Source organism: Buteo buteo, chromosome 2, assembly GCF_964188355.1.
Source record: "Buteo buteo chromosome 2, bButBut1.hap1.1, whole genome shotgun sequence".
Lineage (NCBI taxonomy): Eukaryota > Metazoa > Chordata > Aves > Accipitriformes > Accipitridae > Buteo > Buteo buteo.
In genome coordinates this window covers 18,760,770-18,784,443 of record NC_134172.1, presented here as the reverse complement: position 1 = coordinate 18,784,443, position 23,674 = coordinate 18,760,770, and the positions used below count along the sequence as shown (strand labels likewise).

General features: G+C 42.3%; 1 protein-coding gene across 12 annotated transcripts in view; it reads right to left on the bottom strand.

Moving 5' to 3' along the window:
* The window catches only part of ABI1 (abl interactor 1), an 86,348-nt gene extending 63,243 nt beyond the window's left edge, over positions 1–23,105 (bottom strand). For 6 of the 12 annotated variants that reach the window (XM_075047175.1, XM_075047210.1, XM_075047237.1 and 3 more), the window contains exon 1: positions 22,641–22,924. In XM_075047175.1, the coding sequence (XP_074903276.1) occupies positions 22,641–22,757 (117 nt within the window). In that variant the 5' untranslated portion in view covers positions 22,758–22,924. Of the gene's footprint in view, positions 1–22,640 lie in introns of all 12 variants that reach the window. The other 6 variants (XM_075047181.1, XM_075047202.1, XM_075047219.1 and 3 more) reach the window with 3 other exon arrangements.
* Between the last annotated feature and the right edge of the window lie 569 nt (positions 23,106–23,674).

The window sequence follows — 23,674 nt, the reverse complement described above, 5'->3', positions numbered from 1 at the left end:
GCTTACTGAACTAAACACAGCCAATAATGCAGCAGTCAACACAATTCTAACTTTATATAAACTCAAGTGTAGATCTGTAGCCTTTACTCAAGCAGTTTTCTTATAACAAAGTTTCAACTAAATAATGTCAGGCTGAACACTAACAGGTTACAAAGCCACAGCACTCAATTACCGAGTGTTGTCAAATGAGAAAACTTCGGTGTATAAAAAATTTCTTCTCTAATGATTTGTTGATCAAATGCCTTGGCCTCATTTGCCTAAGCACCTAACGTTTTAGTTATTTGCTCAAATGACCAGTTTGGCAGCAGGATTAGATGAACATAGTTGTGATGTGCAATGTATTTCATGTCCTAGCAGAATTAGGTTAGAAACATTTTCAAGCTTTGCAGATAATTCAGGCAATTTCAGTTTGCAGTTTAACAGTTTAGATTCAACTAACTTGACATACAGTAGAATTGCTGGTATCCTCAAGATACAAGCTAAAAGCTTCACAGTCAGCGAAAGGGGTAGGGAAGAGGGATAAGCCAAGAGCTATGTGGCAGCAACAGGAGGGAGTCAGGATTTCCTATGTTCTTCAACTGTTACTTTCATCTCCCTCTTTAAACAAAAACTAAAAGTGGTATAGAAGATAATGCACATGTTTACATGCCTTCAGATACTTTAGTATAATACATGAGCACCAGTTAACTATTGAAATTTAAAGACAACACAGTACGAAGGCTATTAACTGACTTGTTTTGCTAACAGTTCAGAATTACTTTATGATCCCATATTAAAAGCTTCAAAGATACTGCTGTTTCTCCAGTAAGCCCTTGACATAAATGGCAGTTTGAGTGTCTTTTCCTAGCAAAGTGAATATTCTTTAAATCCAGAACATCACAGCTTTTGAAGTTTCCCTCTTAAAGTAAGAGCCCACCTGTATCCCTAGTTCGCCCTTAACAGTCATGTTACTATGGCAAAATTGCAGCTTGAAATTGGTTTCACATAACTAGGTTTAGTACTCAAAAAAGAAAACCTCTTCTATAATCCAAGTGGATACATAAAGAGACAGTTAAATTTGCATGCCATTCCACACTGCTTATCATAACACAAGTTTGTCAAATGCAAACTTGTATCATAAAGCTTCCTTTAAAAGTTTACTTAATTACTATAGTCAAGTCAAAACTGATTCTGCTCCCAAGCACAGTAAAAAGAGAGTAGGAGCTTATTTACTCTTTCTTCAGTTCAGTGACACATCAAGGTCAAATGATGAGGAGCCTGTCCATCACACAGCAGCTGATCTTTAGAAGTCACACAGTCAATTTTTTCTTCCCCTCTCCAAACTGCCACGCACACAGGCACATCCCCACAACAGTGTCTGTGCAGCATTCAAATCATCTGCCCTCCCAGCTTTCTCTCTCTCAGCTAATTCCCACCATCATCTAGTTCACGCAGCACACAACTACTTGTACAAGCTTCCTCCAAAAAAATCACATCAGCTCACACTGCAAAGCATCTTTGGAAGCCAAACTTTCTGTTGCAAGCACACCGGTCCATACCTTCATTACCTGTTCTCTGACCTCTGTCTTCCCTCTTTCCACTTCAGTTCCATTCACTGTGCTTAAAACTCCCTGTAAGATAAATGCCCCACCAGAAGAACTTGTTCCATTTGACAAAGGTAAGAAAGCAGCTCATCAGATCACACCAAGACTGGCTGCCCTAGCAGAAAAATTAATTTGCCTCCTCAGTATGTGGCATGTGTTGCTCCACATTTTTTATCTGCAGCTGTTGGAATATGTGCAAACTAAAGCACAAAAAACCCCATCCAGGATAAGCTACTAACAGAGCACTGCCCTAAAGCAGCCCAATAATCACTAAGCTAAACAGAGCTGTTAATTATTCAGTGCCCGATACCTATTCATATGCTTGGCATTCTCTTCCAACGGCTTGATCACTCTCAGGAATCAAGCTACAGAACAGCTTTACACTCAGTTTTATAAGCCTTTGCTGTTATTACTCATGCACATTCACTGAATTCAACAGTGCAGTACATCTGTGTTTGCTTCACAAGTAAACACACAATAATTATTTAGTTTTACATCTTAGTTGTCTTTTTAAAAAAAAGACTTTCACCTTTCATTAATAGATTAAAGAGAAATTTAGGATTACTACAATCAGTTGCCACATGGATTTAGCGATCTCTATCACATATCAGCATTCACAGAATGCAACTATGCCAAAGTCATCAATACGCCCATTTGTATTCTCTTTTGTTCATGTTGTCATTTATTTATCTTTGACATTTACAGAATGCATACTTCCTGATAAGACAGATACTACAGTTGAGGTTTCCAAGTTCTGCTTCCTTCACTAAGGTCTTGCCATTTTAGCTCAGAGAGCTGGTACTAACAAACTCAGGAATGAAATTTTACTAAAAACCAAAAAAACAACAACAAAGCACACACAAACACACACAAAAAACCCACCACAAACAACACAAATCAAAACAATCCCCCCAAAAACCCCACCCCCCCAAACACAAACACACAGCCCCCCCACAAAAAAACCCAAAGAACACACCAAACACCTAGTCCAAACTTTCAGCTTAAGTTAGCTACAATCTACAGCACCTCATTTTTCAAGTCAATTGGAAATACTTTTATAGAATGGTGAAGATGTACATCCAGGCAGTAGCTTGGAGACTCTTAGATAACAGCACACAACCTCCCCGAGAACTAGCTGGGGATGCTCCAAGGTGGAAGGAACGTACTTCTGAAAAGTGGCTTCCCCACTCAGAAAACAGGGGCACTCAAAATTCCCTAAAGGAAGAGCTTGTAACGTTATGTGGAACTTCTGGATGCATCTATGAGTTTGAAGTTGCTGCTTCACTGATCTGATAATAAGACCAGCTTTGAGTTAGGGGTTTATTTGTTACTTCTGACTGCTAATGGCAAAAGGCTTGGGCATTTCTAAACTATTTACAATGTACGTTCAGCTTAGACCAAGTATTCCACATCCAAGCTGCAGTAATGTGTTTCATAGGTTTAAATATGCCATACACACTAGATAACATTTACCTACTGAGCCAAAAGTCTAATTTACATTGACTATCAAGAACTGTAAATCCAGAGATCACTGTAAATTACTGAGAAGCTATGTATTGAAATAAGTGGGTAACCCATGGATACAGGCTTCCCCTTATCCATAGTTCATGAAGCTTGTTAGACTGCTTTGTAAACCTGCTGCACCATGGTAGACTGTTTGGCTGTTACTGATAGTTATTACAACAGAATAACAGTTATAAATGAGAGAAGCAAGTCAAATGGCCAAGTCACAGCAGCAAGTGCCACAAGTTTCTATATTCTGAAGAATTTTCAGGAGCCAACTACCTACCTGGAAGCCATCCAAGGAGATCTATACAGACTGTGGTTATTACTAGCAGGTGCTCAGCAGGGACCATTCAGGGTTTCTCTCATCACAGATATAGCCTTAAGGAATATAGATCATTCCAGAGTGGCAGGAGAAACTAAGGTTACAAAATTTACAAATAAGGGTTGCTTACACTATGTATGCCACCCAGGTAAGGACAGAGCATGAATCAGATCTGTCAACTGTCTCCTGGAACAGACTTACTTACTGTGCTCATGCCATACAGCAATCTCATTGAAGAAATTCTCTCTGCAATGCATTATGCTAGCACTTACATTAAGGGGATGATGCACTGAATATTTCTCAATATCCACAGAACTATACTAGGCCTGGTATTTACCTGCCTACAAGTTACAGACTGTTCCTCACTGATCAGCACCTCAATTCCCACACTGAAAAGTGAAGTAAGCCATCAGGAGAGTTAGTTCAGAAGTTTAAGCTCAACCTTTGCCCAACATACTAGCACAAGAGACATCCTCCCATAGCACCACAGATAAGACTTCAGAGAGTCACCAGTATACGTCATCTACTGTCTTTCTTCAACATAATCAGTCCCAGATCAGCCACCATTAGTATTCTTGTTACGGGAACCACCAACTTTGCCATTCATATCATTATCATCATCAGTAAAAACAACTGTGGGAAATTTAAAAAGAAAGCATTTATGTGAGGACAAGGAACAGGAAGGGACTTAGTACAAGCACAGCCTGATAAAACGACAGGGCAAACCCAGCCTCCATATGAGGGAAACTGAAGCCAAAACCCCACACATTCCAGAGCACAGGCAAATCTCAACTAAAATCCTGCATCACAAAGATCAGTACTACAATATGTGCAGTAGAAAAATGTTCAAGTGTTTTACTGAAGTGATTCGCCACAACTTGTCATTCTGTTGTACTCTTCCACCATTCCTGAATTTGTGTGTAGGGTTAAAAGCTCAAGATTTTAATACCCAATAGTTTACAAGCTGTTAATAGCAACATACTGCAATCACCGAACATGTCCATCTCCTATCAAAGCCCTTCTCTCCAGGGGACTGGCAGTCAATCCTTCACTGACAGTGAAAACAAGAAATAGAACAGACTATTCAACACACCTCTCTACATATAGAGAGAAGTGGTGTCAAACACAAGTATAAAAGCTCTCAACCACTTAAATGACTGGTTGTTCCACAAGTACGAAGGAATTTAAAGACTGGGGAGGCACAGAGGGATGCCTAACCATTCAGAACAGTTCTAAACCCCAAGATCCCTCTCACTACAGTAACCCCAAAATTAAAACAATGATGACAAAATTCTTTCAAGTCCATTCAGTAAACAGAATTCTTCCCACCTACTGAGGCAGAAATCCTCAATAAACACAGCCAGGCTAGCATCTACAATTCAACTCAAGTGAAATTCCTCCCGGCATCCATAACAAAAAGGCCCACTGGTATGAAATAATACTATGTCTGTTGAGTTTCTCCAAGATAAGATGCAGTAACTCAGCTGTATGAAACAGAGGAACTGGTAGAACTTGAAATCTCTTCTCCCCAGGTAAAGACCTTGCACAATAAAGCTGGCATTCATTCAAGGTCCTAGACGATAAGGTGATCACCACCACAGCAACCACCACACCACAGCCCACAAGCAAGATTTCAGTCTGTTTCTTTTTAGAAATACTGTCTTGACAAAAATCATTGACTACTCAGCTATTCCATCACAGGTCAAGATACATAACAAATTATTGTACTTTAACAAACACATAGGACAGCATAACAAGCACTGCCTATAATTCACAAGCTCTGTTTCAGACAGGCCCTTCCCCCAAATCCTGTACATGCTAGACAATCAGCTAGAAGCAAATCCTTCATTTCCATCAATAATATTCCCCTGACCAGTCCTGAATAGCCTTGATAGCAAATTAGCATTTCTATGGGCCGAGACCAATTTAGCCAATCTGCCTGTGTCCTTGCAGATTTTGTTTTACTTCAAAGTTGCTTTTCATTCTGTTGATTAACTGTAAAAAGAAGAGTCTCAATTTTTCTAATCATTATCTCTTTTGGGGAAGGTAGAGGGAGAAGTTAAGGGGAGAAGTTCATTCCAAAGGAGAGTTTAAGGGATATGCATATATTATTTATACATACACACACACATATATACACCCCACAATGGTAAGAGTGTATCAGTCTTGATAACAAAAAATGCAAGATGAATATGTACATTGATGTTTAAAAAAAAAAAAAAAAAGGCGTTTCACTTTCTCAGATACACTGATACAGGTTATCATCAGATCCCATCCCATTCTGACCTGTGTGTACACAGCAGAGAACCATGTTTTTGAGATTAAGCTTCCAATAACTACCTTACCTTCATACATGTTTTTTACTTAAACTAAGACAAGTCCACAAGATGTAGCATTCACAATGCTCTGACACAGACTTTATTGGGTCTGTAAAGGAGGGCAGAAGTAGCCTACAAAACCTTTTTTTTTCTTAAACAGTAAGTAATTTTAAAAAAAAAAAATCAACTTAGGAATTCCATTTTAATCCAGGCCGCGAACATTATAGCAAGAAAACTAATCTATCCAATAGGAGTGCAATTTACAAAGCAATGCCGACTCTGACAGATGGAGCCTGGGAAGACATGTGCCAGCTGCTCTGTTAGCAGCATTTTCTGCCCAATGCAGCAAACAGCGTTCATGTTGGCTCTGGACTAAACCACTCCACTTATGAAAAAACAAAATATATATATAAAAATACTGTTGACAACACAATTTTCAGCTCTCCTGCCAAATCCAATAGAGGAGATGTCATAGTGAACATATATGTGGGCACAATACATTGTTAATGTCAGTTGTTATAGCCTGTGTATACAAACAAAATAGCATGCCACAGTGAACTAAAATGACAGAAGCAGACATGCCCATGTGCCATTTTCACACAACCCTTGTACACTGAATTAGTAAAACTTCAAGACTGCATATGCACAGCAAGCTTAACAAATTTGGTCTGAGTCTTATTTTATGTGTTTTACATGATTTAGACAACACAGGCTCCAGGAGAGAAACCCTATCTTCCATTCCTGTAAAGCACTGCACACTATTAGCCTGTACAGTTGCTTCAAAATTACACTTCTTTGCAGTGCCTATAATTTTCTTTATGACATCAAACACACAATTTCTTCAGAGCTGACATAAAGCAGGCTCTGACATCACAGACACAAGCCAGAGCTCCAAATACAGACTAATGCCACCCTCAGACTGTCAGCCAGGAAAAGAAACCCTTGACACTTCCATAGCAGTCTTCCTGCTTCAACACTAAGAAAGCTACCCAAAGCTTTGGAGCGTATGATTATTTTGGCACGCTAGACAGCAGATAATAGGGAATTAGAGAACTTATGTTCCATTTGTTTCCTTATGTACTGTCTCTCAAATATTGATCTTTTGTTTTCTGTTTGTAATGGGGCTTGAAATTAAAATGGTTTTCTGTTTACTTTCTTAAGTGCCAGAACCCACACACAAATTTTACCTCATCTAGCAAGGACATGTTCACTGATAAGTCAGAGACTTATTTTTCACTTTTTTTTTGGTGGGAATACGAAGGAAACACTTAAGCATTTATTAGTTACCTTAATATCCTCCTTGTAATATAGTGACAGCAACACAGAATCAAACCAGAGTAAAAATAACTGGAGTGAAAAATTGGAACTGGGTGGATTTTCATGCCATGCAAGCCTTTGAATCAAGACAGCTCAGAGTAACCTGTTTTGGGGCAAAGCTCTTCAGTTCATATTGTGTGAAAAAGTCCCTTTTTCATAATATCGATAACAATGGTTCCTTCTATGGATTTTATTTACCTTTTCAGTTTACTCTCAAGGCCTGGTAAGTGCTCACACAGTCAGATGTTTTTTATCTCCATTTTGACAAACGAAACTGAAGGAATAAACGCAGAATACTGCAATAAATCTGTATCTGAAGACAAGGAACATGCTAAAATTCGATGACTTTTTATAGGTGAGCTTCCAAGACTACCTTTCTTTCCAGATCCTTGCTCTATAGTCCTCCTTACCCTCTAGGCAGGCCTGGAATCATACCAGACAGCATTGAGCAAGCAAGGTTAAGACAAGAAGATTTAACATAAAGGATCAAATTACATTGTCACCTCAGCATGTCCTGGTATCACAGATTTATGTCAACAGTGCTCTGAACCCATACAACAGTGTAACTTCAGTACGTAGCTGTCTTGCAAACAGCAGTTGAAAGTCAGCATCTGCAAAAGGGTCGGTCCAAAAGCAAGCAGGCTCAAAGCTACACTCTGCACCACAACAGGTTTCTCCACATGGAGATGTTACAGGACAACAAAGCAGGGAGCAAAGTGGGGAAGGAGAGCATGGAAAGTCATTAGCAGGCCTGTCCAGCTCCAGGAAGAATCTCAAGGCACTAAAATGTAGAGCCAAGAGTTACACAGGCCTTCTGACATCCAGCAAACGTCTGGACTGCAAGCATTCCTAATTCAGGAAGAGTTCTCATGTTTAAGAAAGTCACTTTGGACACACAGCTGCTGCCCAGATTTTACAGTTCAGGCAGTTCCCAAACATCACAGTATTTTTAAAACAAAGAAGAAAACAATGGCCATTACGGGGTCAAATTCTCTTCTCATACTTTGTAGCACTACACTGCTGACTATTTAGTGTCTTGAAGATCAATATACTCACTCCAGCACGAAACTATCAAAGGGCTTGCACCCAGCTCACAACACTGGCACAACATGCTTACACCAGAAACCAGTAGATCCCCACAGATTTTTAGTAGCTTGCTTCCCAGCACAAGGCATACTCTCACATAGCACACAGGCTACACAGTGATCTCACAGTAATAAAGTAATGGACTACAATACAAGGACTGATTGTTTTTACAAGAACTTGCATGTAAGTGGAAAAAAAATCAACCTAGTTTCTGTTTCTATCTGATCACATAAACAGCTGCTAATATTGCCTAGACTTTTATGCACTCCTGGACCTGACTGTACAATTTTTGACTGATAGCGGTTGTAAGCACACTACATCCAGTTTCTTTTTGAAGAATTACTCTTTATTATGTTAAAATTTGAGCCTACGGTTAGCAACAGCATTCCAAAACCTTACATACATAAGCTCATTTGAATACTGGGTTATTTCAGTTGCAGCAAGTAGGAATTTAGCTCCTCAAAAAAAACCCAAACATACACAACAGAACAAAACAGATGGCTCAGGAGAAGGGAGAAGAGAATGAGAGGGAGGAAGAATAGTAAATCAATAATATACCATTGTTTCTTTAAAAAAACCAAACAAACCCCCCAAAAACCCACATGAAGAGGACAGTAGGTAACAAAAAGTAAATAAATGTGGTAATTTCAACATCCAACAACAGATAAAACTTAACTTACAGAAACTGACAGAAGACAGAAAGCAAGTTCTTCAATAGGAAATAGTGTCAAATTCAGGAGTGAGGGGGTTGTTTTGGTTTTTTTAAACAAAGTCCTTTGAGAGAGAGTTGCTGTGGTGTTAGTTAGCACAGCAGTAGTTCAAGTGAGTAACTTTTCCTAGAAATACAGATGCAATGCCTCTGGCAGACAAAACTGCAGCGAAGTTTTCTAATCCACATTGAAGTTCCACTGGTGTTTTTATGCTGCTCCTTCACATGCATTTAAAAACTGCTTCCCCTTCATGTACAATGTAGAGGAGGGCAGCTTTAGGCAGATGCGGGAGATGTAGAGTCATACAGATGACAGCAGTGCTTGCACTTCCATGCAACCAGATGCATGAGAAAGTCACATCCACATCACTCCCGGTCTCCCACCTCTGGTAATAAAACAACCCCTGAACGATTCTATTTCAGCACTTGCAGTAGGGCCACCAGGACACCTTGCTTCTATCTTGTCTGTAATCAGCTTGACAGATGAGTGGCCTTACAGTCCTTTCACAACAGGAACATGTCAGCCACAGTTGCGTATCCACCCATACCCACACTGCCTTCTACCTCCACATCTGTGCGCCCCAGAGGAAGCTGAGCACCTGCCCCCTTCTAGTTAAAACACAGGGGAGGCCAAGGGAGGACACATGCAACTGTGGAGCAGCATGTAGGACAGTGTATCTGGCATATCCAACTGCTTCAAAGCTTGGGGTGGCCTCTCTACGTTGCCAGAGAGGCAGAAGTAGTCCAAGCAAGTTATATGCCAATTAAGTCTGCTGGCAAGGCTTAGCTACCAGAGATAAGATTCCTACTATGATGCAAGCAGATGCAAGCAAGCCCAGGACTGGAACGATTACACTTCATAAGCTCTGTTCAAACTCTTTAATTTAAAACAGCAAGAAGTAGCTGTGTCAGCAGCAAAAAAGAAAAAGTTATACCCTAAAAACATTCTCTCAATTTTACCAAAGAATATACAGTATTTGGAAGAGGAAAGACTTTTTATATAAAATCAACCTAAACACTGAAGATATGTCCAAAGCAAACTGGAGACTGGTCTTTTTAACACCTCCCCTCCTAACCAGCTCTTACAAGAGAAACTGCTTTTCAGCTTCCCACCTTGTTGGTTTTTTAAAGGAAATTGGAAGGAAAAAACAAAACTTTGCTGTTCAACAACTACAGAAACTCATTTTCCTAGTCACAAAAGAAAATTCTCTTATCATCATGAATGGCCACTTTTCTGCACCCATTATACTTAATGATGATGCATTTTTCTTAACTTTCATAGTGGTTAGTTTGTATTTAGTCATTTTCTGAGGAGGCAAGAAGCTTAAATGAGTATCTTTTGCTCATTATTTATGTTCTCTATTTGCATAACTCCTTCACAACTGCTCCATTAAACACCTCTTCCCCTCCAAGGCCAATTTTAAAAAGCCTCCTGCTTTATGAGACTGACAAGCATGACTCATAGTATTCCCCACATTCATTCCCCCAGGCCTCGTGGGATGTTACACAGCCAGTAAGTACCTGCTTCAGTGCATACTCCCCCACTCCCAGTGCTGCTGCAGTAACCCCTTACAGCAATCTGAGAAAAAAGTAAAGCTACCTCTCTAGCTGTCTGCCGTAGGTAGGAAGCAAATAGTAACAGTATTTGCTTTTAATGTTGTCCTTCTACCACGTCACAGTTAGCAAAAGAGAGCGGCTGAAGAGAGGCACACAGTGAAGGAGGGTTACACACTCTCCCCAACTCCTCCTAAGCTTTTACTCCTACCAGAAACTTGGGAGTTGCTCAAGACCCTCAACTTGCTTTTCAATCATCCTTCAAACCATTCCCATTTTTTGTCAGCAAGGCAGAAAGTTATTCAATATAGATTATCAACTCTTAAGCCCCTTCCATGCCCAATGAACACACCCAAATCCTCCATGCATCCCACATCCAGGACCAAAACCAGCAACTTTTCACCCCTTAGCAGAGGAGCAGCAGCCCACAGGTACCATATTGCTGCATACTTGGCTTATATCCCCAGTAAACAAGCCTCTCATAATTACAACAAATGCATCCCTCGGTCTCCGAATGGTCAATATTCAGTGCAGAGTACTGACAGGAGATGATTTTACAGTTCTTGTTCATGGATAGTAGGTTTCCAAAGAGGGAACATGTGCTAGAAAGCTTTCCATTGACTGTTATCCTCCTCCATTGGTTTAAAGGACAGACTGCTAAAGAGGACTGAAATACACATCTAGAAGTAGCACAGTCACTAAAGTGATACAAGACTTCTTGCAAAGTAAGCAGCACTGTATGAGCCCAAGCTTCAATTACATCTATGGCAACAACAGTTTTTTCTAACATTCAAAGCTAAAGACACCTTGGAAATTAGATACAAAATCTGTTGCCATTTAAGACAACATGTACTTGCAATGCTCCCAGACAAGTCTCAGGACTACTGCAGCAACGAGATCATTTCAGTGCTAGGAGAACATACTGTATGCTGCAGCAGGAAACACACCCACGGTGTTTGAAGAGAGCCCTTGTAGAGCCAAGCACTTCCGAACCAGACGCACATTTTATCTAACACAGCTAAAGCCAGAAGTTTGCATCACAGAAACAATAGCTCCTCCCAGAGATTTAGAAATCCTGCAGGTCAGCCAGCAAATCAAAAGCTGAACAATCCCCAGCCAGGTCTCCAAGAATCTTGCCACCATAAGTGCATTGATCCATCATATCTCTATTTGTTAGTCTGATACTCTCTGGACCTTGACTGAAGCATCATCCAAGCCACTTGCCACGAGGCCTCACAGTGGGGAACCCTGGAGGCTATAATCACCTTCTATAAAAACCCTTCAGGATCAGGTCCAGCTCTTTGTGGATACATACCTACTAATGTATGTTAACAGAACACCATTCCCCCTGACATGTCCACCGTTCCCTCGCTGTTGAGAGATCCAAAGTCCTCCAAGCAGAGAAGTTTTATTAAGCCCTTTCCCACTCCTTGGTCTAGGAGTAACAAAAGGACCAGCTTCCTGAACAAGACAGATTTCTTATAAAGGAAAGGCCTGGCTGCATATATCCAAGAGGCCTCCTAAGAGTTTCACTAGTAAGACAGAATCACGTCAGTCCCATTGCACAACTGCGTCTTGCCAGCTGCCTTCTGTTTCCTCTGTATCCTGCTCCTCTTGGCTTCCTCAGGTGCTTACAGACCACTTCACAGCCAAGGCCTTAGTCTCAACTCTGTGCCAATAAAGATAATTTAAAAAAAGAAGTGTATATAAATGCCTTCAGTAGCTGCAGGTCTCAAAGTATTCAAACCCATGCTAGTAGAAGCTGTTTGTCTGAAAGGCATCACAAAAAACAGCTGCATAATTTAAGCTGCAAGGCAGTAAAGTATGCAGTTAAATAATAGAAAGAGATTAATTAAAAGAAATAGGCAAGGGAGAAGAGGTTTTCAGATGAGATCTGAAATGAGATTGAAAGTCAACAACGTAGAGAGCAAGCATGGGAGTGTTTCAGAGGCAGAAGCTGTGCTGAGAGCACTCTTGCATCAATAGCAGCAAAAGAGAAAGTCCACAGTATTTGGCAGTACAAGAGTGAGACAGGTCTAGGAAACAGCCTGCAGCAAGCAGATAGGAGACTTTAACAGTGAGAGAGAAGTCAGCAAATTCACATTAAAATCACAGGCGCTAGGAGAAGCACCTGGAAAGAAATAAATGTTGTCACTAGAAATATTAAGTGACATAATAGTAACTAACATTATTAGGTGTACAAACGTGAAAAGACAAGTCATGGCATGGCATTCTGCAGCTACTTAGATGTTAACTACAGTAGTCCGATGCAACTGCCTGAATACCTTATTCTTCACTTGTCAGCATAAAACAAATAGACATTTTCTTATCTTAGGCTCCAGAAAACACAGAATTACTGCATGGAGACCACAGTTTAAGTATTAATTTGTAGCACGCCTGCTACAATAAAGTCAAATAAGATGCTCAACTGACAATGATTGCCACAGGACAAATACTGGTTGGCAGATTTTCTGACCCCAAAGTACAAAAAGGAGATCAGAGGATGAAAGTGAAGACATGCACCTGGTGAAAGATTAGCTGGCAAAAAAAGCCAACAAAACCCCCACACTTACCTGATAAAGTATAGCTTAGAAAAAACATTATCATGAGAAACACTGGTGTGAAAGTAGCCAGAAGAGCCTACACTTCAATTCTTTTCCAAGGATATCAAAGAATTGTTATGCTTCAAGTAGTAAACAAGCAATTTTTTTTCTTGGAACTATTTATAACCTTAAGACCACCCAGTAAGAACATTACGTTTAACTCTAAGGATGTCAAACCAGCATTTGTTACAGTAAGCCTCCTCTGCCTGAGTTCTGAGAGGCCTCCCTGCTTTCCTAACAAAAGTAGGAACAGTACCACATTTTACTCCTATTTGTCTTTGACGTTACAATAAAATTAGGAAAGCGATGTGAAGTCTCTTCCCCATGAGTTCTTTAACTGCTCATCACTACAGTATCTGAGCCTCCTCAGGCAGAGAGCAGCATGCTTGCTCTTTAACTTCTGCTGTAGAAAAAGTACACAGAGTTGAGTATTTTGGCCTCTTTGGAGAGGGAAGGAGGAAGGATGAGGGAGGGATGACACTACCACAAATATATCTGTGATCTTAAGATAAGGAATATAAGAAAGCTGTATCTCAGTGCAAAAGAGACAGCCTTTACTGTTCTTTTAGAATATTCCATGATGGCAGAAGATACAGTACGGCACACATCATCTGTAGCTGTTATGAAGACACTTTATCATAGGAGAGGCCCAAACCAAAAGAAGTTCTGATTTTCAGAGCCTTTTTCAGTTTGCCAAGCCCAGCACTTACTAACTAAACATATTCGGTCTGGAATCTTAGACAAGAATATTAAAGTCACCTTGTAAGCAGTCAATCTTTTTCAGATTAAAACTAATTTGTTTTGTCAGCTTAGCCAGCAGGTTGGCTACCAATTTCATCTCATGTTAATACAGACCGTTGAATCTTACAAGTTCTATCTGAAAACACTGCACTCATGTTTCACTCCCAGCTGAAATTCTCAAGCAGGGTTCCCCACTCCTCCTTTTCTTCTAAAATATTGGCATCATAGTAACAAATCTACACTCTGCAAAGCATGTGTGGCTCCTGTTAACAGCATTAAGGGCTTGCATAAGTAATAAGTAACACTATTTGCATAGTCTCAAGCAGAGGTAGCATCTATACTCTTATTAATTAACCCAAGGGAAAAAAACCAAACACATTCCCTCTAATACCAAAAGAAGTTGTTCAGAGTTCAGCTTTCATTTGCTGTACAATAAATGGATTCTTCAAAGAACCCACCTGTTAGAAGTGCTGTATCTTTTCCTTCTCTACCTGGCCCTAAGCCGGTGAAACTGAGCCCCTCCAGCACAGTTAGAAGGGCATGCTGACAGGCTGGAGGTGAAGGAAGAAAGGCACCCACAGATACAAGTGCAAGGTCCTGCACATGAGTTGGGCAATCCCAAGCATAAATACAGGCTGGGCAATGAGTGGATTAACAGCAGCCCTGAGGAGAAGGACTTGGGGCTATTAGTGGGTGAAAAACTGAATATGAGCCAGCAATGTGCGCTCGCAGCCCAGAAAGCCAATCGCATCCTGGGCTGCATCAAAAAAGTGTGTCTAGCGGATTGAGAGAGGCAATTCTCCCCCTCTGCTCTGCTCTGGTGAGACCCCACCAGAGTACTGTGTTCAGCTCTGGGGCCCCCAACATAACACAGATGTGGACCTGCTCAAGCAGGTCCAGAGGAGGGCCATGAAGATGATCAGGGGGCTGCAGAACCTCCCCTATGAAGACAGGCTGAGAGAGGTGAGGCTGTTCAGCCTGGAGAAGAGAAGGCTCCAGGGAGACCTTATAGCAGCCTTCCAGTACTTCCAGGGAACCTACAGGAAAAGATGGGGAAGGATTCTTTATCTGGGAGTGTAGTGATAGGACGAGGGCTAACAGTTTTAAACTGAAACAGGGTAGATTTAGATTAGATATTAGGAAAGAATTCTTTACTGTGAGGGTGGTGAGGCACTGGAACTGGTTGCCCAGAGAGGCTGTGAATGCCCCATCCCTGGAAGTGTTCAAGGCCAGGTTGGATGAGGCTTTGAGCAACCTGATCCAGTGGAAGGTGTCGCTGCCCATGGCAGAGGGGTTGGAACTAGATGATCTTCAAGGTCCCTTCCAACCCAAACCATTCTATGATTCTATAACACCTTGCTCACAGAGCTCTGTTCAGGAGCACATCGTGACCTATTCTCCACACCAACCTGATCTTGGCCCCCAAGGGCTCTGTGCAAGTTTTGAGCTGCAAAGGATTATTTCTACAACCCACAGGAGACATCAAGTCTCCGTCTGCAGCAGCTGCCTCACCAGCAAGGTCAGGAAAAGGGAGGAACCACACTGAGGTACCGTATCTGCTATTACAAATGCAGCAGTTACTTCCCTTTACTTGGGGGTGGAGGGAAGGGAGGATCCCTGTGACCAAGCCTACCTGCCTCTGTCATCCGTGCTCAGATTTGGCTGCGGTGGAGGGTGGGGATGTGGAAGGAGTAGCATCAGAGCAACACTGCTCTGGGTAACACAAATACTGAAGACAGCAAGAACGCTCAGGTAATTATGAACAAGCCTGGACACTGACTAACTGAGGGCCCACGAGTCATTTCCTACCAGGTAACAACAAATAAAAACCACACCATGCTCCTTTCAACTCCAAGTTACTAATTAAGGATCTAACACAGGCACAGAGAAAGCGAGATACCCTCCTATTTCTCAGGGATGTCTTGCTACACCAGAACTGACACTTCGTCCACACAGCTGTCACCACACTGTTCTGCAGATAAGTAAGATTTCAGTCACTAGAACTGTCAAACACAGATGCTTTCACTAACGAGAAAGACAGCAGTATCTTCTAGTGCCTCTGCCAAGAGAGAGCAAGCCACCAACACACAGACAGACAGTACTGTGAGCATTATGTAACTCCAGAAGTTTGCAAAGCCAAAAATTAGAATCTCAAGGTTCTTATGAGAGGAGATATGCAAAACTCTTCAAAAATTAATTGCTGCTAATGAGTTCAATGATGGTTTCAGGTGCATATTTTCCCAAGGGATTCATTACACTGTCTCTGCGGACACTGTCTCCGCATTTCTGCGGATATGCACGTTTTGCTGTGTTGTAGTATAACAGAGGCAATTTGGAAGGGGGCAGGGGGGGACCTTTGTGAACAGCACTGGAAGTCCAAACAATCAGGTTCTGTTCCCAAATCTGACAGCATGTCCCTATATGACCTTCCATGAGTCAGTTATAAATTCTATGCCTCCATTTATGCTTCTGTAAAATAAAGATGGTTCAAAATACTAAACAAAGACATTGGGAAGTTGCATCAGTTTTTTTTGTTTCAGAGTTTGGGGGTTTTTGTTGTGAAACTTAGATCGGTAGCACAGATACTAACAGGAACTTTGACCTCAGAGGTACAATACTTCCTACTCGTACACAGCCTGCTCCTGCACTCTTACCTTCATTACAACGTGATCCACTTTATGAGCCCTCCTCAAGGCCCATCTATTTTCTCTTCACCATAAGAGATACTTTCTGCAACAAGCTCCCAGAGATCTGAGGGAGGTATTAGACAGTTGCCCCTCTTACTCATGTCTTCTTCCTTCCAACAATTCCACAGGGCTGGACACAGCAAGTGCATGCAGCACAGAGAGCAAGGATCAAGCTTAACATACACTGACAACAGACAACCTGCAGGCTTCTTCCTTCCAATGTAAGTGCAAACAGAAGGGAGCAGACAGCACTTCCTTTGTGGAAGAAGCAGTATGCACCTGTAAAAGCTTATCCCAATCCACTTCACTCCACCTGATTAAAGTAGCACAGTGCTGACACAATCACCTGCTGAAATACTAATGAAAAATGTAGCAGGAAGAGCAGCTGACATCTTGCTAGCTTCTTAAACCAAATATACCAAAATTAATGGAAACATTTCAAATTTGGAAAAGCTGGTCTCATATCATCTACCTCCTTTGGACACAAAACAGACATAGAACACTCTAGGATCCATTTCCTGTATACACAGAGTAGTTGCTTGCTGATTCAGTGAAGTTGCACTATTGTCTTATTGCTGCTTCCAAGCTAAATATACAGCTGTATTTTCCGAAACACAGACAATGCACTGGAACACAAGACCTATACAAAGCACAGAAGAGCTACAAGCCTAACCCACCAACCTGTACCAAAATTATTATTTTTTAAAAACCATGCACACAGAACACCCAATGCCTTTTACACTGATGGCAAACATTGGCTTAAACTACCTTAAAAAAGAACGGTGTTTAAAAGTATAAGCTAACACCTTTTCTTTAAGAATATGATTTAAGACTACAAAGCGTAGTGGATGGTACATCCATGTTTTATCTCATTGCTCTCAAGCTCTCTAATTTTGAGTTATAATTTGGTGTTATAGAAAGTGAACTAGCTTAATTTGCTTTTTTTTTGTAGAATGTTCCAAATTTAGCAATGAAACCGGGGGGGGGAAAAAACCCCTGTATTTACTCTCAATACAAACTAATTAACCTATGAACATAAAAGCATGCAAGTTCTCACAGCACGTAAAAGATTTGTATTAGTGACAATTTAAGAAGTTTATCCTTTTAAAGCAGGTCATTTCCTGAATTAGACATTGAGTGAACTTCTTTGTACTGAACTAAAGCTAAGCCACTTTCCACACACCAGGCAAGGAAATCAAGTGTCAGAGCAGTTACCAACATTTAAGGAAAAAGAAACAGCACGAAAAAAGTTACTTCCTTTCCAGTACATACTATCTGCTCTATAGGAACTACAAAACATCCAAACTATCAAACAGAAAGGATTCCTATATGCATACTGGAAGATAATGTAAGGATGTGTGAAACTTCTTGCATGCAACACCTGCTCAACCCCACACATCTATTTTTCTACCAACTGGAAAGAGACTTTAAATTTTTTGTAATAGCAGTCAAACTGAAATTTGTCCCTACTTTTGTCTATTTTACCCAAAATAGCTTGTTAACTCACCGTTCAGTTTCCATATACCAGTTGGAAGCTACAGAAGGAAATTACATGACAACAAAAAAACCACACATTTAGGCAACACAGCACTTACTTCCTTAAAAGGTCTTTCACTTAATTTATTTTCTAAAGCTGCTGAATCTACCCACTAGACGCCATCAAGATCAGAATTTACGTAACTAATACATATTCCAAGCCATTCATTTAGAGGTTCTCACAGTCATATTAAAATCATATCTGAGCTTAAAAAAAAAAATTACAAATGGATCTTCCCAAGTGGTCTAGAAGCAAAGAGACTGATGAAAACTATGTTATCTACCTATGCATAAACAAGACTGTAAGAAACATCTAATTTAGTCAGTAGGGGAGAGTTGTAAGCAGTGTTTTATAGCACAGAGAGGCCTCTGAAGAGTCAACTGAAGTTGTTCAAAAGGAAGTCATCAGTGCAGTAACACTGGAGATGCTGGTTTCCTGTGTCATTCTAATGCTTCATAAGCTAGTTATTGTAAATAGGTTCATTAAAAAAATGAAAATAATTCAATTCAGCCAGGAAACTGACTGGAAAATCTCTCCTGAAGTTAATATTTTCAGCTGATGAATCACAATAAGATCTGTAAGTGCTTTAACTCCATATGTTATTTCTGTATTAGTACTGATAAAGTTCATACTGTTTGGGATACTGATGAAATTCCTCACTAGTTATCTTCAGCTTCATGCTACAGACTTTCAGCTAACCTTTCAGGGTTACACGCACACTGAAAGGGGCTAGTCCCAGATTTTATTTGCAGGCAAAAGGATTTGGGGAAGGCATTAGGTACTGGAACTTACATTTATATGGCATCCATGAAGAAGTTTATTTCCCTTGTAAGACACTTTCACCACTCCTCCCCTTGCTTAATCTCACTGTACATTATTATAAAGGTATTCCAGTTCACAAGCAAACATCTCCATCATAACAGAGTCATACCAGTATTCTAAAGAGTGCCAGAAAAACATATTTAGAAAAATATTACGAAAAATGTTATTTCTCTGTATTCAAGAAAAACTTCAGGAGACAAAAAACATGCTTCCAGTTAAAGATGAGGTTCAAATCCTGCTCTTAAAATTGTTGAGTTTAAGTCTCTGATCTAAGAGAAAACAGGAATCTAATTTTCTACCTGCTTGTCACTGAAGCTTGCAACCAGAAACATAACAATTTTAAATCGTCACAGATTAAATACAGTAGTGTACTTATAATGCCTTTTTCCTTCTAGTCAAAGCCAAAATCCCCACCAATAACATCACAACTTCCTTCAGTTACTACTTCTACATTTGGTTTCCTTTCCCTTTTTTCTCTCTCCCTCTCCCATCCCCCCACCCAAGACTGTCACCATACTGTACTTTCCTTTTAGCACTGCAGGTCTTCCTTAGAAACTTACTTGCTCTGCTTCTCCTGAATTCTTTTCCCTTCCTATCAGATAAACCTTCTAGATAACGAGAATACACATGGTCTGGAGGGCAAACTGTGTCCATGCCTGGCATTCTGATTTATTCACGATTTGCCTTAGCAAGAAACTGCTTCCCAGTTTTCAACCTGAGAATCCCGAATGCTGTCATCTTTCCTAAACGCTTCAGTAAAAGGATGCTTACTGTTAATAGAGCTACATTCACCACTGGGGAGCCAAGTTCCACCCAGGTGAGGGTTTTTTTCCCCCCTTTCCTCCCCTACTTTTTTTTTTTTTTTTTTAAGGAATCCTTAAAGACACTGAAGACAAGTTCTCTTCAAAAAAAATCAGCACAACTGAAAATTTATTAGAATTATTCCCAGATTAAGTGAAAAAGGCAAAACAAGATTCATAATGTTTTCAGATCCAAAAATACAGATATAATTTGAATACAGCAATACTGGGGGTGGGAAATTACTTTCCTGCTTAAATGAGCAAAGAATATAGAACATAAGACAGAACATCAAGAGTTCTGAATAAATACCTGAGTGCTATTACAATTACTATAAATTGTTAGCACCAGCACACAGAATAGTCAGACAAACTTGTCCACCTCGGTGCCACAACGCCGAGCAGGTGACAGCGCACAGTAAGTTTTCCTACTAAGGAACACAGCCTTTCTGACAGAAAGGGAGAAAACTCTCCAAATTCAAAGCTATCCAAACTCAAAGGGGCCAGACTGAATCAGTTACGTGCTACAGGATAAGTTACAATGGTAGCCACTTCTGGACTATTTTAATACTCCCTTCATGGCCAGGTTCTCTGTTCCGGCCTGCCTTTTTTATAAAATGCTCAATTACATTAAATACAAACACTTTGTATTATGTGTTGGTTAAGCCTCTTCCTCGCCTTTCCTCCCTTCCCATCCCACAATACACACACACACACACACACACACACACACACACTCCCAAATCTCATAACCCAGTGCCCTGTGTCATATTGCCTAATCCTGCAGTGGCCCCACCACAGGCACTGGAAGTATAATCTGTTCAGTAGTCCAACTGGAGAGCAGATGGCTTCGTATAAAGTGCTGATTAAAAAACCCACCTCCATCACATATTAAAAACATACATGTAATTTTATCAATATACTTGCCATTTTTACTGAGTAAATGTACAATGCGTGTACAATACAAGCAAGGTATACATTTTTCAAAGCTACTGCGCAAGTCCTCATCAGGAATTTCAGAAATCCAGCTTCCTTTCAAAAGGGGTAAACACAGCTGTACACAGATAAAACAGACTGTACCAATCCCACATCCAGCTGACCTTGATACCCGAGGTGAAAATGAGCTACCAAATTAAGAAAAAAAAAAAGAAAAAAAAACCACCCTAAATGACTGGATGGGAACTAGCTCAAACGTTGGGGTTTTTTGTTTGTTTGCTCGAAGAAAGAAAAGTCAAGTTTTAGGACTCTGAAGAAAATTATGTAACTGAAGATTCTCTGTAACTTTCTGACATAAGGAAAGAGTCAGGAGCAGGAGACAGGTCAAAACTTGTGCTGCAATTACTATGTTCATGTATTTGTCATATTTCCCATGAGTAAAACCAAATGAACCTCGCCTCTTAGAAGCATTTATATCAGCAGCTTTCTTTGGGTGGAGCAAACAACTCGGAAGAGTAAATAGACATTAACTCATACTACCTCACATACCACACACACACACTCACACACAAAATCTAAAAAATATGGCTTCTTAGACCTGTTTTAATCCAAGTAGCTCATTTAAAAAAAAAAAAAAAAAATCACTTCATATTATTAAAGCTGTGTTTTCAAATTTGCTGCTCCACTACTGAAACCAGTAAGACAGCTTACCAACAATGATGGATGCCAGAGAATTTAATAACCTGTATTAAATACTCATCACAGGTAGCCTAGCATTAGGTTCAACAAGTTCACATTACAAGTAAGTAAAGTGGAGTTTATTTGCTTTTCCCTTGAAATTTTTTATTAAAAAAAAAAAGTTGAATTTGAGCATCTCTGGATGGTTCTGTACACACATCTGGATGACCAAATATACAGACCTACAGTTATGTGCTGCAAAACCTGAAAAAATAATAATAGTAGATTGTGCTTAAAGTAGCTTCACAAAAACAGACTTAAAGCAAGGCCAAGAAGCACTGGCAACCTAGGGAAAGAAAAAAAAATCCACACCGACTGGTGGAGACACGCTACAACCGATGGAGCCTCCTCCAGCATCAGAGCCCCGGCCTGAAATTATTGTTGTAGGGTGTTCGAACTGCGAAGCCTGCGAGAGGCACAGATTGCCATTTTGAAACACCTCACGCTCGCACATCGGTGCCTGTACGCGGGCAGCTTCCTGCCCCCGCAAACCGCTCCTTGCGGCGATGCGGACCCTCGGCGCGCCGCGCCAACAACGCCGTTCCCTCGGCCCGGCGCACGGTTCCCACCGCGGATCTCCCCCGCCCCGATGACTGAATTACGTGATGTCACGCGTGTGCGGGGCCCCCTTCCGCTCCCCAAACGCCCGCCGCCGCTGCGGATGGCGGCCCCGCGCTGCCGGCGCGGCTCTGGCGGAGGGGCCGGCCGGCACCCGCGCCTCGCGCTCCACGTGAGGCGCGCGGGTGAGGGGACGGGGACGGGGGAGGGGGGGGCGTTGCGCGGAGCGGCGCGGCGCTGCCCGCCTCAGCAACCGTCACCAACCGCCACCCCGGGGCCCCGCCGGCTTCCCCCGGAGGAGGGAGCCGCGCCGCCGGGAAGCGAGGAGGAAACCTGAGATACCGGCTCCGAGCCGGCCACACGGAGAGGGCTCACCGGCCCTCACGCCCCCCTCACCCCCCCACCCCAGGGAGGTCTCCGGGATGTGACTCATAATAAATAAATACGGAGGAAAAATTAAAAAAAAAACTAAAAAAGGGGGAAAAATAAAAAAGACACACCCTCCGAGCCGGACTGACATAATAACCCCCTCCCTTCCCCTCCGGAGCGGAGCGGGGGTGGGGAGGGGGGGGGGGGGAAGCCCGGTCGTTCGGCTGGAAAAAGTTGAAAGAAAAGGCAAACGCGGGGGAACGGCTGCGGGGCGGGGAGCCGCGGCGGGGGCTGCCGGGCGCCGCGGCGGGGGCTGCCGGGCGCCGCGGCGGGGGCTGCCGGGCGCCGCGCTGCCCCTCAGGCGGCTCCGGCCCCGCCGCCCGCACCGGAGAGCCGAGCCCAGCCGAGCCTCCCCGCCCCACCGCCGGCCCCGGTGCGCTGCCCCGCCGCCCCTCACCTGGATGTAGTTGTTTTCGCAGTAGTCGGCGACTCGAGTGAGGTTCTGGTAGCTCTCGAGCAGAGCCCGCTTGCCAGAAGGGATTTCCTCCTCTAGCAACATCTGCAACTCTGCCATTTTCCACCCCTCCGCATCGCTTCCTCTTGCATTAAAGAGACAGCGGCAGCGCCGGGCTCGCAACCCGCCTGGTATTGTGGGATTCCTCCTCGCCTCGCTTTCGTGAGCTCTCGCTTTCCCCACCCATCCTTCCCCCTCCGAGGGGAGAGGAGGGGAAAAAAAAAAAAAAAAAAAAAAAAAGATTAAAAAAAAAAAAAAGAAAAAAAACACCCCCGCTTTGCAAAGCAAGCCGGGAGCTGTAGGCAGCGCCGCGCCGCGCAGGGCGCATGCGCGGGGTGAGGCGGGGCGGCTGTGGCGGGGAGATGGCGGTGAGGAGGGTTGCCTGCCCCGCCCGGCCGCTGCGGAGAGCGGCGGGAGGGCGGCAGCAGGGGCGTCGGGTTGCTCGTCTGGGCCTCTAGAGACGAGGGGAGACGCTTGTGTTCTTCCTTCGTTCCCCTCCAAAAAAGCCCCAGCCCCACCAGTGCTGCCCTGAGGCAGCGCCTCTCTTCAGGAGAAGCCATAAGGGTCTGGGAGGGAAGCGCTGCACTGGTTATCCAGCCTCACGTCAGGCTAGAAATCTCATAAGATGACAACAAAACTGCTAAAACGACAGGAGCATCACGGTCGGGGTAATTAGTCCCTTCCCAGCGAGTTATCCCAAGGGGGAGGGAGAAATACTGAATCTAAGCTGCGTACATCTTTGTGAAGGCCTGCCCAGAAGTAGTAATTGACAATTAGTGTTTTTCTGGGTTTAGTTTCATAAGAAGAACTTAAATATTTGGCTGAGGTAAACACATTATTCCTGCCACTCTTTTACCTCCGTTATTAATCATTGTTCAGGGCCTCCTCAGGTTATTGCAAAGGTGTGGAAGATAAGGGTCTGGTGATTATTTAGTACAATCTTTCTTGCATGTGTTTTCTTTTGTAAGCAAAATCCT